The sequence below is a fragment of the Phascolarctos cinereus genome, unplaced genomic scaffold, assembly GCF_003287225.1.
Source record: "Phascolarctos cinereus isolate Bilbo 61053 unplaced genomic scaffold, phaCin_HiC Scaffold_3;HRSCAF=262, whole genome shotgun sequence".
Lineage (NCBI taxonomy): Eukaryota > Metazoa > Chordata > Mammalia > Diprotodontia > Phascolarctidae > Phascolarctos > Phascolarctos cinereus.
Window position 1 is genome coordinate 211,064,171 of NW_027555736.1, and position 17,178 is coordinate 211,081,348.

The following is a 17,178-nucleotide window of genomic DNA, read 5'->3' on the forward strand; positions in this document are numbered from 1 at the left end:
TTCGTATCTGTATTATCTATATCTCTCTGCCTATAGGTAGATAGATATAATTGAGAATTAACTATTTTTTTAATCTTTTCCATAAAATTACTGTTGAGCTAAAGAAAATAGACATAAATTAGTGGGAGATTAATGAAATATGTTTTTCAAGTGAATTTATTTTGGATGGCTAAGCTTGTGATATCCTGAGATTTGGAACAATTAATATTTAACTATTTCTGCCCACTCCTTTTTCTTTTTAAAGTATAGCAGTAAAGACAGCTTGGTGTAGTAGAAATAAGGCCGGAATTGTAGTTGAGTAATCCACATTTGACATTGTGGGACCTGTGGGACTATAGGCAAGCCATTAAACTTCTGAGCCTCAGTTTTCTTATCTGTAAAATGGAGTTACCAATAGTTATGGTGCCTAACTAGTAAAGATTAAGTGGAATAACATATGTAAAATATAAACCTTAAAGTGCCACACAAATGTCAGTACTATTCTTTTTTTTTTTAAACAGGGGATGTCTAATTTAGATCTTATTTGGGATTGTTTGTTTTTCTTTCCAGACTCATAAGCATTCAAAATGCATAAGGCCACCTCTTCCTTTCTTCAGAGTGTCTGAACAAACTGCAAGTTTCACTCTTAAGGGATCCTTTGTAAGTATATATACATGTAGTAACAGGACAAATGTATCAGAAGTCATTCATTATCTCTTGACTGACTAATATTAGTCACCTTGCAGAGAAACTTAGTATAACCTTAGCTTAGTGTCTTTTTTGTAGTTCCAGAAGAAATACAAGGTCATGTGCTTTGATGTTTTTTGTAATGATGTAACCATTACACTAATTACAATACAACCATTTCATTAATTGCTTAGGATGAACCCTTTCATGAAAGGTTATCCTGAGAACTTTGTACATAGGAAGAGACAGGATTACTGCAGTTTCTACACAGTAATGCATTTAAAGACTGAAAAAAACCTAACGTTTCTCAGACTGACTTTTTCTACAGAAGATTAAGTGAAGCATATATAACACCTTAAAACTGACCTTTTATACATGGGCATTTTAACAGGGTACTAAATATTCTATTCCAGATTTTTTTTGTTTGTTTTTCCCCCAAATCTGACCTGTTTTTCTAAATTTCCCATGTATATATTGCTATTAAAATGAAGCAGTATGAAGCTGGAGTTTAGAAAGGGAAGACAGCATACAACATCTTTGGAGTTCTTAAACACACACCTTTGCATAGCTAGCAGCATGGCTGTTGACGTCAGTAAACCCTTGGTTAATCAGAATTTAAAAGGCTACTTATACAAAATAGGATTATGCATAAAACTTCTGTGAATGAAATCTTTTTAACCTTGACCTTGACTTTTTTCAGAGATAGCTAAGATTTCATATTGTTTCTATAGAAAATGGAAAACCCAGACTCCTTATGAGTAGCAGCAATTGAATAAAAGAGTTGCACCTTGTCCTTTCCCATGTTTATTTCTGTTCTTAAAGACAGAAAAAATTACTTATATGCCACTGTCACAGATTCAAACTGAGTTAAATTAGCTCTTCCATACCCACTGTTGTCAAAACATGTTGCTTTATTTGCACAAGCCCTCAGAGACAGACACTGAAATCTTAGCACCCCAAACAAAGCCTGTCATTTCAGTGAATGCGGGCTGTCTCTGTAATACTGATGAAAAATGGTTACATCAGATCCTACCTTTTACAACTGCTTCTTTGATTCTACTTTCAGAGGTTTAGCGTTGTCTTTTTCTGCAGTTGGGAAGGAGTCCAGTGGAGAAAAGAAAATCTTATATTTTCCTCTCAGAGTTGAAGGTGTCTAGTAAATTTAGTGTATTTTGACATTGTCTGCCTTTTGTTGTTGCTGATTTTGGAAATTCTAAGGCTGGCTTAGCCTAGCCTAAGGAAACCTCTTATCTCTTTGATGCTTTTCTCTTCCCAGAAAGAATTAAGAACGCTACAGGTATGGTATTCCAAATTCGGGAGCCAAGCTGGGAATACCTCCGTCTTATTCAAACAGCTACCTCCTCTAAAGGTAGGAATTAGTTGTATTTTATAGAAAGCAAAACTCTTTTCAAGGCGTAGCAGGCCTTTGAGTGAGTATGGTTTTGTGTTCTGTCCATTGCAAGCAAACATACCATTTTGTCTTTTTGAATCTCGTCTGCTTTCTCTGTGGATGAAATTTGACTCTCTTAAGTTATTGGTCTTAGCACTGTCCTCTGTGTGTAACATGTTGTGTGTACAGTCTTCACTTTGATGTGGTCTGTGCCTGGAAACAAACTTGTGAAGTGGATTGTCATAAAATAGATTGTTTTTCCATGGTAGCAACGTCTTAATCAGGGCTTGTGTTCTGAACCTAGGATTTGGCATGAAATCATAACTGTGACTAATAACTTATCACAGAAGCAAAGCTATGAAAACTGTAAACTGTCCACTTTAAAATAGTAAAATTTTGCTCCAGGTCCTATAAAATGGACATAAATTATTTTTGTGCATTTGTTCTGAAAAGAAGCCCAATGTGCTCCAAAGTGTACATATAACACATAAAAACACCACTGTCATAAATCTGACCTAAAACTCATGTTTTCACTGTGATAAGTATGAAATATTTAAATTAACATTCTGAGTAAACAATAGCATTTTATGGTCTTTTTCACCTTAATGGAGTCACAAAGATAGATATGGTTATAAAACAAGTAGAAGGTACAGGTCCTGAAGGGGAAGAGGGAAAGGGAAGGAGAAGGAGGGTAGGGGAAAGAGTTTGTGTATGTCAGAGAGAGGGAAAGGGGCAGGAGGCAGGAAGGAGGACAGAAGGATAGGAAGAGGGGGAGGGGGAGAGAAGGGAGATGAAAGAAGGGAGGGACAGACAGAACCTACAGAGAGAGTGAGAGGAAGGAGAGAAGGAGGGAGGAACAGGCAGAATATACAGAGGAGGAGGGAGAGAGGCAAAGGGAAGGGAAGGAGAGAGGGGGAGGGAGCGAGGGAGGGATAGAGAATATCTTCACTCACCCACTCAGCCACACCCACAATAACAACAACATTGAGCATATTCGGCAGAAAAAAGAACACCTGATGTAGTCTCAGAAGATCTTGGTTTAACCTCGGCCAAGTCACTTCCCCCTTATTTTCATTGAGTCACAACTGCTTTCTTCTCCCTCCTTGAGGCAGGATTCTTTTTTGTCTGTTCTTAGAACATAACTTAACTGTCTGATGGTTTTCTGTGCTCTTCATAGATGCTCTAGTGAAAGAAGCTCTACAGTTTCCTATGGTAACATGTTTGATTCTTCCAGCCACTGAGGAAGTTCTTGCTAAAGTTCTCCCAGAGGCCTCTGAAGCCTTTTCTGATTTAAGCCCGTTCATGTAGGAGCCCTCTTTGGACTTAACCATTATTTTCCCTTTTCCTTTCAGATTACTAATGGCACAGTCACATTAAAATTAGGTGTGGATGAAGTATATACTTTAACAACGATCACTACAGGTCAGAAGGGCAGTTATCCTATTCCTCCAGTATCACAACCATTTCCAACTAGCTATAAAGATGATTTCAATATTCGTAAGTCTTTTTTTAAAATGTCTTAATGTAGTCTTTATTTTTAGAATTAAATCAGGTGCCGTACACCAGTTTGTTTTCATCATGAAGTCAATGTAAAATATGTCATAAATGGGCTAATTCTCTAGGTTTAAAAATTTTTTTTTTATCTCTTTGCAAGACTAAAGTTGACCTTAAGCTTTCATTGAAGACTTCTAATCTTCCTATCTTTGAATACATGTTTGACTAGATGATGCATGAATTTTATGGCAAGGGGATCTTATGAGACTTGCCTACTGTCACTGGCAATAAACCAATCAGAATGTATTTATTAATGTGCCACTCACTGTGATCAATGTGCTGAGAATGCAATGAAAGATTAAAAACAATCACTGCCCTCAAGGAGCTCACATTCTCATGGGGAGACAATGTGTACAAGATCTCCAAAGAGTAGTTCATCTCAAAGGGGAAAGCACTACCATGCTGCAAGGACTAGGAGAGATGTCCTGTGCTAGGTGGATTTAACTGAGGGAGACTAAGAGGCAGAGGTAAGAAAGAAGAACATTGCAGGTGTGAGGGAATGGCCAATTCAGAGAGACACAGGTGGGAGGGATATGGAGCACTGAATGGGAAGAACAGCTAATAGGCCAGTGTAGCTGGATTGTAGAGAGTGAGGAAGGGAGTAGAGCCTAAGAAAATGGGAAAGGCAGAAAAGGTCCAGGTTACACAAAGATTTAGATGCCAAATGAAGAATTTTATATTTGTTGCTGGAGTTAATAGGGAACCACTGGAGTGTAGCAATGTGACATGGTCAATTCCACACGTCAGAAAGATCACTTAAGCATCTGAATGGATGGTGGATTGCATGAAGAGAGACTGAAGGCAAAAGACCAATTAGAAGATGATTGTCATAGCCCAGGCTAGAGGTGGTGAGGGCTCCAACCCAAGTACTGGCCAGGTGAACAGAGAGAAAGGATGAGTGGGAGAGTACTGTGAAAGTAGAAAGGCTAGACAATATAAGGCTGGAATATTGCTGTGGTGTAGGAAATGACGAGTTGATGGACTTAAAATATGGAAAGACTTGGACTTGTCAATGAAGAGGTTATCCATCCTCAGAGAAACAGAGGACAAATAAGTATAGTACAGTTTTACTACATGTCTATAAATGACTATGATTATAGATATCTAAGTGTGTGTATGTATGTATGTGTATATGTATGTATACACACGTTTGTATGGTGTATGATATATGTATGTGGGTATATATGCAAACACACATTTATACATACATACACACACATACACATGTATATATCTCCATGCATATCTTGGGGGAAGGGAATAGGAAGGAGGAAAAAAAGAACAAAGTAAAAAGTGCACAGCAGAGAAGAAAAGAAAACTTATAAGTAAGCAAAGAAAAGATGCATAGCCCTGAACGCAATGTGTAGTATTTATTATATAGGCTTTCTTGATATGGAAATTTTGAGTCCTCTCTTAAATTCTGCTGTGCACGTGGCAATGCTTTCTTTTCTTTTCTTGTTTTAAGTTTTTAAGTATTTAAGTTGATTATGTTTCTTTTTCTTTTCTCATTGTGTATTTGTTTTAGTAATTAATTTTAAAATAAATTAATTTTAAAAAAGTAGAAAGGACAAGATTTGGATGTGTGGGGTGAAAATGAAGAGTCCAGATGACACTGACGTTGTGTACCTGAGAGCTGTTGTGAGGCTATCAGGAGAAATTCTGCACCCTTTGGACTGCTTGTCCTGGGTGTCCTTAGTTGCGGTATCATGATGGAAGCCCACTTTGATGTCCACAAATGCTCAGGAAAACTTAGTGTGGCTTATTGAACAACTCCCTTAGAAGCAGCCAGGTTAGATAAACTTTCTAAAAAAGCGGTTTTGAATCTCTTTGGAAGAGTTCATTAACCCAAATTCTCTATGTAGAAGTTTAACTTTCATTGACTTTGATGGATTATCAATGAGTGTGTGAGATTTGGGCTAGTTACACTTGTAGAACTTCTGCTGTTCCAGAAGCTGTTTTTACTCTCATTTCTGAAGCCATGAGGCTATATTCTGAAACATCAGATCTAAAACTGATGCTATTATTAATTTAGCTATTAAAGCTGTGAAAGTTAGCATTCAAAGGTAATCCCTGAAACCATCTTACAATATTGCTGTGAGACTCAAATTAGGTAATGAACGTGAAGACTTTGACAAGTAAAAATTTACATATAAAATGTGAGATGTTGTTAGAACTGCTGTATGAGAGACTCTTATTTAATAGTAAAGATGGTCTTGTGGATATGGATGGAGCTTGAGACAAAAACTACATTATATTCATTTTCAAGAATGGGGAAAAACCCCCCTAACTTCCAGCTGTTTTAGCTTCTTTATGGTCCTTCTACACATAATATAATGAAACCTGAAATTTTTGCAAGGAAAAGGACTCTTGAGAAGTACATTGAAAAGACATTAGAAACAGATTGCAGAGATTGTCTCCTAGTAAAGGAAAAGAATATGTGATTTCAGAAAATAGGTTAAAATTGTTATACAAAATGTAATACATTTAACTCATTACGTAGAACATAATAATTGCTAATTCTTTATTGACACAGAATTTTAAGCCCTGGTCAGTTTGTGTGTGTGTATATGTGTGTGTGTACGCGCGTGCGTGTGCGTGTATGCAAATATACATGTGTTCATGTACATGTGTATTTTGTACACATGTACATGTGCATGATTTGTTTTAGTTGAAAGATTTTTTTTTTGTAAATTGCTTCATGAATGACTAGAAATGTAAATCCAAACTATTTACTTTTATAAAAAAAATGATGACTTCCTTATTTTCAAAACAGGTAATCCACCTTTTAGTGAAGCTCCGAATTTTGCTGATCAGACAGGAGTATTTGAGTACTTCACCAATGTCGAACAGGTGGGGGACCATGCCTTTACCTTACGCCAAGTGGTCACTGAGCGACCAATCACTTGGGCCTTTGATGCAGATCAGACGATCAGTATAATAGGAGACTATAACTGGTAAGTCAGTCGGGGCAATAGGTGCTGACTTGCTATCTCTGTGGTCCATTCTGAGGCACTTCCAACAGTCAGTCTTGTGTTACTATGTGGTGGTTGCTAAACATCTGTTTGATAGATTTGTGTTCTCATCACTTTGTGCAAACTACATTTCCCTCTCTGGGCTTCAGTTTCCTCATTTATGAAATGAGGAAGTTAAATTAGCTAGTCTCTAAGGTCTCTGAGTTCTCGCTGCCTTTGATTCTCTGATGACAAAATTGCAAGTCCCTTCTTTTTGAGGAGAGAGAGCACACTTTTAGGTCACTGAGATAGGAGCATTTTGACTTGAACGTGAAAATGGACAAATCCTAGAATGAAAAGTAACTTCTGATTCATTTGATGGTGGGCTTTTATGTGCTTGTAAGTTACACATGTTTTAGATTCTGTAAATCTTATTTTGTAGCTATTGTAGTCTCAGATTGCCACCTGCTGGATGAATTTTAGGATTGTTTTGATAATTCCTGTTGTGTAATTTAAGGTAAAATACTGGCCTTGTCCAGTAGGTGGCATTAGTAAGAGGCAAAAGCAGCTTTTATGTTTAGGATAAGTATTAACAACTCAGAACTTTACCCATGGCATTGAGTCAGGTGTTGTCTTCTCTACCTATTGCAATATTAAATCAAAGAGATGTGGTGTAAAGAGTGAGGAAATATAGGCTAAAACTCTGACATCAGCATTTGCTCCTCTGTGGTTTCCAGGTGAAAGTGATAGGATGGTTCTGCCATGGTTTTTGACATGTACACATTCATGTCTCAGCCTTCCTGGGACTTTATGCTCTGTTTTTGGGAGAGAAGCGTATAATCATTCATCTTTGTGTCCCTAGTGCCAAGCTCTGTGTGTTACACCAATAACAAGTCTATTGGTCAGTCACTCAGCCAGCCAGTGAGTATCTAGTAAGTACTTATTTTGTGCCAAGGACCATGCTAAGTATTAGGAATAGCTAGGCAGTTGAAGTAAGTTATGAGTTGTATCAACAAAAAAATTTGAGATTGTTTATCCAAAATGGTATAAACTTCTAAAAAAGTGATTTAAAAGCTACTGTTCCAAGGTTGGGAAAGGAATTCGATTTGAGGCCACTAATTTGATCCAAAGATGCAAGCTCTTTTAATAAAGAGCTTATTGTATAGTCTCAAATTTGTTTTTTCTTTTCAGATGAAAAATATTTATTATGTGCCAGCTCTTTGGAATAATAATGTCATAACTGAGAGGAACCTTCCATTTAATAAACATTTATTAAACACCAACTTTGTGTGGCAGCCAGGTGGTACGGTGGGTTGAGGCCTGGCCCTGGAGTCAGAAAAACCAGCTAGCTGTGCCAGTGGCCAGTCCTTGACAATAAGGCCACCCACTTCAAAGGGTTATTGTAGGGCTCAAATGAGGTAGCAAAGTGTGTTCCAAAAGTTGGAATGCAGTGCTAAACTGATAGAGCTTTAAAATTGCATTCCAGCTTTTGAAACACTGGTTGTGTGCAGTTCTTCACTATGTAAATGTTTGCTACGCCTTTCATGAAACCTTTTCCAAACTGAATCCCACACTGATTTTCTTCCCTGTTTAGCGCTCTGTCCGATAATCATTTCAGGGGGTAAACTCTTTGAGGGAGGGCTGAACCTCGGTTGCGTTGATGTCTGTCTCACTGGCACCCAGCAGAGTGGTGAGCAAGTAGTAGGTTCTCAGTACCTAATTACTGGTTTGATCAAGTTATGTTACAGTTTATTGCAGGCCAGACAATATATTTATGCCATGCAGATGCCACCTGTTTGGTATCCTGAATACCTTTGTACAGCCCTCTAAAGTGCTGCATGCCTCTGATGTGTAAGAATTTCTGCCAGAGGCTAGCGTGTGGCACACACCTTTAATCTCTCCTACTGGGGAGACAAAGGCCAGCGAAGCTTTCAAACTTGAGAATTCTGAGTTGCGGTGGGTTGTATGCACTAAGTCCAGGACCAATATGATGAGCCTGTGGGAGTTGGGGGGCCATCAGGCTGCCCAAGGAGGTTGGAAATGGAGTAGATCAAAGCTCCTTTGCCAAATAGAGTGAATTTGGACCCATAGCCCCTCCACCACTAGCCTGGTTGAGGTAGGAAACTCAGTCTTTCTTTAAAGGAAAAAAAAAATTTTCTACAAGACTGTCAGAGACGATCACTGTTTGGGGTGCTTTTGCTTCATTGCTTTTCTCCTTTACAAAGAAGGGTTCAATTTTGAGGTGGGAGGTGGGGCAGAACTAATCAGAGAAGGGGGTAAGAAATGTCAAATGAGGGGCAGCTGGGTGGCGCAGTGGATAAAGCACCGGGCCTGAATTCAGGAGGACCTGAGTTCAAATCCAGCCTGAGACACGTAACACGTACTAGCTGTGTGGCTGCTGATTTTGTTGCTTGCTTTCTAAGGGTGGCATAGGATGGTAAAGAAAAAATGGCTAATTTTAAAAATTGTTTGAATGGAGAAGGAAGTTTAAGGTGCTTATTTACAGTTCTACTTAAGTAGATCAAACCTCATTTTCCAGAAAAGTACAGAAGTAGTTCCACCAGTTGTAAAAGTGTTTCATTTGCAGGAGACTATCCTCCTTTGTTGTTTAACTTTCAACCCCGAGTAACTTTAACTGAAGCCATATAGAACTTTCCATCTTGTTAGCAATCATTGATTGTAATCAGATTGGCAACCAGAAAATTGCCTTTCGTTGCATATATCTGAACTCTGCAGCCTGGGTATCAAATTTACTTAGTTTATTGGCTGATATATATTTTTTTCTTTTGCTTTTGCCAGCACTACAGAGGAATTATGGCTGTGGAAGAGTGAGCTGCACTGTCTTCTATTTCATCCATTATCTATAAAATTTCCTGATAAGTGCTGAATCCAGAATCACTTATTATGGGTTGTGATATGTGAGGCAGAAAAAAATTGTAAGGTCTCTCTCAATTTAAATAGAAAGATGAGTTTATCATGCTGTCTGTGCTACTTGTGGTCCTTTTAAACATCTGAGTAACAGGAATGAAGTAGGGCGTATGGATTACATAGTTGATTAAATATAGTTTCTTCCCAGTAAGTTCACAGCTTAGATAGCAAAGAGATATTTTTTTACCCTTATGCATACACTTGTAATTGTGAAAACTAAGATTGTTTTTGCCATGGAGTTGTAGAAAGCCATAGTTTGTTAGAGCTGAAAGGGACCCCAGAATTTACCTAGTGTATAATCTCTTTATTTTACAGATGTGGAAGCTGGGACATTGGCTTTTCTGTAAAGTACTCCCTTTCCTCCATTAGTTATTGTAATGTTGAGGTGATTTTCTTAATTGCAATTTCATTTTGAAGATGCTGCTTTAGTTTTATTTTCCTTTAAATGAAATAGTCATTTCCAGTGTGTGAACGCTAATTCCAGGGCCAGCACTCACCTACCCACAGTGCCTGGGATATGATGGGAGCTTAATAAATACTTGTCTGTTCATCGAAGATCATCAGTAAAAAGAGATTCTGAGAGCTAAAGAAAACCCCCACTTCATTCTGGTTCCCCACTTTCTTTCTTGTCCACCTTACTCAGAATTTCATTGCAAAAATGTCATTTGTTTCCCCTAACCTCACGGTTTGGAGTAGTCATTAGTCATTAAATAGTATATAAATTAATTTCAGAGATAATATAATTTGTTTTTTCGTCATTCTTCACGCAGAATTGAATAAAGCAATTGCAACCATGCAATTGCCCCTGGGTGGTATAAAATAAACCTAGAGAGAGTTCATTGTGAAAACTATAGTTATTCCAGGTTGTTTAAAAATGTATTATTTTGGGGGCGGTGAGTTTCATTGATGTCTTTTTTTTTTTTAATATCATTTGACATTTCTAGCTCTTTTTTTTTTGGCTAGGCAGTAGGGTTAAGTGCCTAGGGTCACACAGCTAGTACTTGTTACGTGTCTGAGACTGAATTTGAACTCAGGTCCTCCTGAATTCAGGGCCAGTGCTTTATCCACTGTGCCACCTAGCTGCCCCTCATTTGACATTTCTTATCCCCTTCTCTGATTAGTTCTGCCCCACCTCCCACCTCAAAACTGAACCCTTCTTTGTAAAGGAGAAAAGCAATGAAGCAAAAGCACCCCAGACAGTGATTGTATCTGACAGTATAACCAGTATTTAGCCCAGTCGTACCCCCAGTCCTCTGCTCAAAGGTGGAGGTTGTATTTCATCATCTAATTTCCAGGGCCGTCATTGTTTGTTTGTTTTATAAAATTATCTTGAGTTTGACTTCCTTTTAATTTTTATCATTTAAAAAATATATTCTTGGAGAATTAGTGACTAGATTCATGTTTATAAGGAGAAGGGGGAAAGGAAGTCAGTAAGCACTTATATCGAGCCTACTATGTTCCAGGCACTATGCTAAGTGCTTTACGATCATTATCTCATTTGATTCTGAAAACCAACTTGCAGAGTAGGTGATGTTATTATCCCCATTTTACAGTTGAGGAAACTGAGGCAAACAAGTTAAGTGACTTGCCCGTGAGTGTTGATAGGCTGGATTTGAACTCTGGTCTTCCTGACTCCAGACCCAGTACTCTATCAGCTGAACCACCTAGCTGTCCATTTAGGGTGTGAGATCAAGTTTGCTGCCAGTCAAAGCTTTGTTTCATGAGATGCCCTAGCCCAGACCTATACAGCATGGCAATAGGTAGGGGCCAAAATTAAAGTAGGCTAAACTTCTTCAGGCCACAGATAGGTTTTCAGTGGCTCGCTTTCCAAGTAAAGATATAATTATTAATGATTAACCATTTTGCAAATAAACCATATCAAAAAGAAGGGAAATTTCAGTTAATATCAAATAATTACACTTATTACTTAAAATTTTCATGTATTGCGAAATCACAGACTAGAGGCAGACTGACAGCGGTTGGTTGCTATGGATCATGTGACAAGTGAGAGAGCGCACAGTGGCGACCCACCAAGTTACGTGACAGTCACAGTAGTGACTGGTGGAAGGTGGGGTCAGCAGGGCATGGACAAAGCACTCGTTACATCTTTACTTTCTTTTACATCTTCTACATTTTTCACAGGCCACCAGACTCACAGGCCATATGTTGTGCAGGCCTACCCTAGCCAAAGAGTTCTTTACCAGTGGTCAGTCTCCTGTTTGTGATTCTGTCCAGGGCAGATTCAGCTTTTTATGCAGGACCTAACCTTTCCAGAATGTTAGAACTTAGAAGAGCTAGAATCCAGGGTCTCCTCCTTATCAAAATGTGGCTTCAGAGTAGGACTTCATAGAGGAGTTGAAGACTGCTTAAGTTTAAAGGTAAATACTTTTCCACAGAAACCATGAATTTATTTGTTTTAGTTCATGTGAAAAATTGCAAAAACTGAAAGAGCAGAGGAATTCTGGTATCTAGCCCTGTTGAGACAGCTAGGTAATGCAGTAGATAGAATATTAGACATTAAGTCAGGAAGACCTGAGTTCAAGTGCTACTTTAGACATTTATTTGGCTCTGTGGTCTTGGATAAATCACTTAACTTCTTTCTGCCTCAATTTCCTCATCAATAAAATGAGAGTAATAAAGAACCTACCTCACAAGAGGTGTCAGGGTGAAGTGAGGTCATTATATATGTGTAAAGCATTTTTCAGGTCTTCAGGTGCTATATAAATATGGTTACCCTTTCTACAACCTGGGAATTAGGGGGGTGGCACCCTGACAGTCCAGAAAATCTGCACAAAACCTTTTGGCCCTCCCTTTGTACCAGAGAAGAAGTCTGAATTTTTTCTTTTTCTTTTTTTAAGAGGTTTTGATTAATTTATTTTTAGTTTTCAACATTCACTTCCACAAGATTTTGAGTTCTAAATTTTCTCCCCATCTCATCCCTCTCCCCACCCCAAGATGGCATGTGTTCTGAATACCCCTTCTCCTAATCTGCTCTCCTTTCTATCTCTCCCCCGCCTTCTCTTATCCCCTTCCCCTTCAATTTTCCTTTAGGGCAGGGTAAATTTCTATACCCCATTTCCTGCATATCTTATTTCCCCATTGCATGTGAAAACATTTTTTTTTAAATTTTTGTTTTTAAAACTTTGGGTTCCACATTTTCTCCCTCTCTCCCTCCTCATCCACCCTCATTGAGAAGGCAAGCAACTCCATACAGGTTATACATGTGTAGTCATGCAAAACACTTCCATAGTAGTCATGTTGTGAAACACTAAGTATGTTTCCCTTAATCCTATCCTGCCCCCCATTTTTTCTATTCTCTCTTTTGACCCTGTCCCTCCTCAGAAGTGTTTGCTTCTGATTACCCTTCTCCCCCAGTCTGCCCTCCCCTTTATCGTCGTCCTGCTCTCTTGTTGCCTTTCCCCCCATTTTCATGTAGGGTAAGATAGACCCAATTGAGTGTGTATGTTATTCTCTCCTTAAGCCAAGTCCGATGAGAGTAAGATTCACTCATTCCCTCTCACCTTCCCCGTTTCCTCTCCACTGTAAAAGCCTTTTCTGATCTGTTTTATGTGAGATAGTTTACCCCATTCTACCTCTCCCTTTCTCTGTCTCTCTGTATAATCTTCTCTCACCCCTTAATTTTATTCTCCAGATATCACCCCTTCATCTTCAACTAACCCTGTGCCCTCTATCTATCTGTATACACATACATGTAATTTTTCTCCCTCTAACTACTCTAATACTGACAAAGGACTCATGAGTTACAGATATCATCTTTCCATGCAGAATGTAAACAGTTCCAACTTAATAAGTCCCCTTTGATTTCCCTTTCCTGTTTTCCTCTTCATGTTTCTCTTGAGTCTAGTATCTGAAAGTCAAATTTTCTATTCAGCTCTGGTCTTTTCATCAAGAATGCTTAAGTCCTCTATTTCACTGAATATCCATTTTTTCCCCTGAAGGATTATGCTCAGTTTTGCTGGATAGGTGATTCTTGGTTGTAATCCTATCTCCTTTGCCCTCTGGAATATTATGTTCCAAGCCCTGTGGTCCCTTAATGTAGAAGCTGCTAAATCTTGTGTTAACCTGATTGTGTTTCCATAATACTTGAATTGTTTCTTTCTGGCTGCTTGCAATGTTTTCTCCTTGACCTGGGAACTCTGGAATTTGGCTACAATATTCCTAAGAGTTTTCCTTTGGGGATCTCTTTCAGGAGGAGATTGGTGGATTCTTTCCATTTCTGTTCTGCCGTCTGGTTCTAAAATATCAGGGCAATTTTCCTTGAATTTCTTGAAAGATGATGTCTAGGCTCTTTTTTTGATCATGGCTTTCAGATAGTCCAATAATTTTAAAATTCTCTCTCCTGGATCTATTTTCCAGGTCAGTTATATTTTTCCAATGAGATATTTCTCATTGTTTTCTAATTTTTTATTCTATTGGATTTGTTTTACAGTGTCTTGATTTCTCATAAAGTCACCAGCCTCCAATTGCTCTATTCTAATTTTTAAGAAGTATTTTCTTCAAGGGGCAGCTAGGTGGCGCAATGGATAGAGCACCGGCCCTGAAGTCAGGAGGACCTGAGTTCAATTCCAGCCTCAGACCAAACACTTGACACTTACTAGCTGTGTGACCCTGGGCAAGTCACTTAACCCCAATTGCCTAAAAGCAAAAAAAAAAAGAAGTATTTTCTTTAGCAAGCTTTTGGGTTTCCTTTTCCATTTGGCCAATTTTGCTTTTTAGGGCATTCTTCTCCTCATTGGCTTTTTGGACCTCTTTTGCCATTTGGGTTAGGCTATTTTTTAAGGTGTTATTTTCTTCAGTATTTTTTGGGGTCTCCTTTAGCATCACTCTGAGTTTTTCCTCTGCTTCTCTTACTTGCTTCTCAAAATCCCTTAAGAGCTCTTCCATGGCCTGGGACCAATTCATATTTTTGTTGGAGGCTTTGGATGTAGGAGTTTTGACTTTGTTGTCTTCTTCTGGTTTTATGTTTTGATCTTCTTCGTCACCAAAGTGAGATTCTATGGTGTGACTCTTTTTGCATTGCTTGCTCATGATCCCAGCCAATTACTTGAGTTATAAACTCTTTGTTAACGTAGGAGTCTGCTTCCAATATGGAGAATGTACTGTCCCAAGCTTTGGGGGTTTTATGCAGCTGTTTTCAGAGATACTTCTAGGGACCTGTAAATTTTCAGTTCTTCCAAGGTGCTATGATCAGAGGCGAGGTGTTTACTCCTTTCCTGGCCTGTGCTCTGGACTGTGAGTGACCACAAGCACTCTTTTCTGTCTTGGAACTGTGAGGAGGATTTGCTCTGCAAAGCCACAAAAACTCCACCATGTCAGCACTCCTTCTCGCCCCAGAACTGTGACCCAGATCCAAGCACAGGCAAAGCAAGAGAATCCTGCACCAGCAGAGAGATCCCTGCAATCCCCCTCTGATCAGCCACTGGATTCCTCCTGTCTGTGGTCCTGAATCTCAGGAAGCAGCCACTGCCCTGGGGATGAGCTTGGGGACTGGGCCTGGGACTGCACCTCTCTCTCACTGTGGACACAGAATTTTCTTGTTGACCGTCTAAGTTGTCTTTGGCGTTCATAGGTTGAGAAACTGCCACAGCTGCCTGTGATTCAGTCCTCTGAGGCCTGCGTGCCCTCGCCAAACTGTGCTCCTCTCTCAGCCTGGCATGATATACCTTTCTTATCAACCATCCAGGTTGTCTTGGGCTGGTAATTTTTTTCACTCTGTCTTTTTGTGGATTCTGCTGCTTTAGAATTTGTTTAGAACCATTTTTTACAGGTATTTGGAGGGGTTTAGGGGAGAGCTCAAGCAAGTCACTGCTTTTATTCTGCCATCTGGGCTCCTTCTTTTTCTTTTATGGGGTGTTTACACTACCTTACTATACACTTTGTGTTAAGTATTTGGTCATAGGCTCTGTATTGTTTGCTGGCCTTTGCATGTCATCCGTGGTTTCCACCAAACTCCTCCAGAATTCACATTTAATTTCTTATGATGATCCGCCATATCGAAACCATGATGGGGAAAGTTGTGATGTGAGAGGGATAACTGTAGGTGGTAGCTAGTACTGTTAGTAGTGCAATTAACTACCAGATGGCATTAACTCGTAGAAAAATGCCACTTTTACTCAATATAAACATAGAAGCGAAGGCTTACATAATACATTTAATTTCTATTTACAAAAATATAATTTTGGTGGGAATTAATAGTCAATTTTGTTTCCTAGGAAGAATCTGATAATAAATTGTGATGTCTACATAGAGACGCCATCTGTTGGTGGTGTGTTCGTTGCTGGAAGAGTAAATAAGGGCGGGTCAGTCATTCGAAGTGCCTTTGGAATTTTCTTCTGGGTTTTTGCAGATGGGAGTTACCAAGTTACAAATGATCTTGGTAAGTAAATATTTATTATGTCACTTGGTAAACAACTGTGTATTGACTGTTGTTGCTGAGTTGTTTCAATTGTGTCTGACTCTTTGTGACCCCATTTGGAGTTTTCTTGGCAAAGATACTGGAGTAGTTTGCCCTTTCCTTCTCCAGCACATTTTACAGATGAGGAAACTGAGGCAAACGTGACTTGCCCTGTGTTGCACAGCTAGTAAGTGTCTGAGGATGGATTTGAACTCAGGTCTTTCTGACTCCAGGCTGAACTTAGCATAGAGCCTGACACATGGTAGGTGTTTAATAAATGTTTGCTTCACCCTATTTTTTTCTTCTCCTTATGCTCCCCTTCAAGAATTTCACAGTCTAGACAAACTGAACTTGCTGTTCCCTACTCATAGTGTCCGTTAATTCTCCCATCTCTCTGCCTTTGTAGTGGCTGTCCCCAATACCTAGAATGTATTCCCTGACCTCCTCTGCCCCTTAAAATCACTTAATTCCCTGGCCATTTAGATAAAGTGAGCAAAATGAAGACTGTAAATCAGACCAACTCAAGATATCAAAATATTAAACACAGAAATCAGCAAATCTAACCAAACAATTATGACTTTAGAAGACATTTTTCATTCTTTTCAGAAAATAGTAGATTCTCTAAAAAAGAGAAAGCAGAATTAGAATGCAGGCTAAAAGAGACAGGATAAAAAGTAAAGGAAGAAAAAAAATTTAAAACACCAAATAAGATTAGAAGGACGTATGAACTTGAATACTGAACTTGAAAAATTGGATGCGAAGAGATCATCTAAGAAATATAGGTCTTCCAAGAAGAAAAAAAATCAAGCAAAAGGAAACTCACATACTGTACCAGAAGACTAATGACCAAATACAGATTAAGAATATCCATAAAGAACTCCTCGTATTGAACTGACAAAACATCCCAGTAGAGCTTGGGAACTACCAAAGGGATGATTCATAAACCTAGATAAAATGATAACAGCATTCATTTGGTAGACCAAGAAAGATCTAGGCCAGAGAAATAATGGATAAAAGGTAGAAACGAAGGGGGCATTAGCCCTTCTCCACCACAAACTATATTGTCATGCAGCAGCCAACAAAAGATTTTGGTATTAAAAGAGACTTGATAAATGGGGCAGACCAGACAAGGGAAAACCAGATTAACAAAATCAATAAATTAGCTGGCCTGATGAAGAAAAAGGAAGTGGAAAATCAAATTAACAAACTTGAATTGACAACAAACAGAAAGGAAATGAAGTGTACTATATACAGTTATATTCCAGAAAACTGAG

General features: G+C 38.7%; 1 protein-coding gene across 2 annotated transcripts in view; it reads left to right on the top strand.

The window, feature by feature from the left end:
• The window catches only part of GALC (galactosylceramidase), a 71,047-nt gene that overhangs the window by 42,669 nt on the left and 11,200 nt on the right, over positions 1-17,178 (top strand). The window contains exons 11-15 of one of the 2 annotated variants that reach the window (XM_021000294.2): positions 550-639; positions 1,943-2,035; positions 3,409-3,553; positions 6,384-6,564; positions 15,723-15,886. In XM_021000294.2, the coding sequence (XP_020855953.1) occupies positions 550-639; positions 1,943-2,035; positions 3,409-3,553; positions 6,384-6,564; positions 15,723-15,886 (673 nt within the window). Of the gene's footprint in view, positions 1-549; positions 640-1,942; positions 2,036-3,408; positions 3,554-6,383; positions 6,565-9,360; positions 9,536-15,722; positions 15,887-17,178 lie in introns of those variants that run through there. The other variant, XM_021000295.2, reaches the window with a different exon arrangement.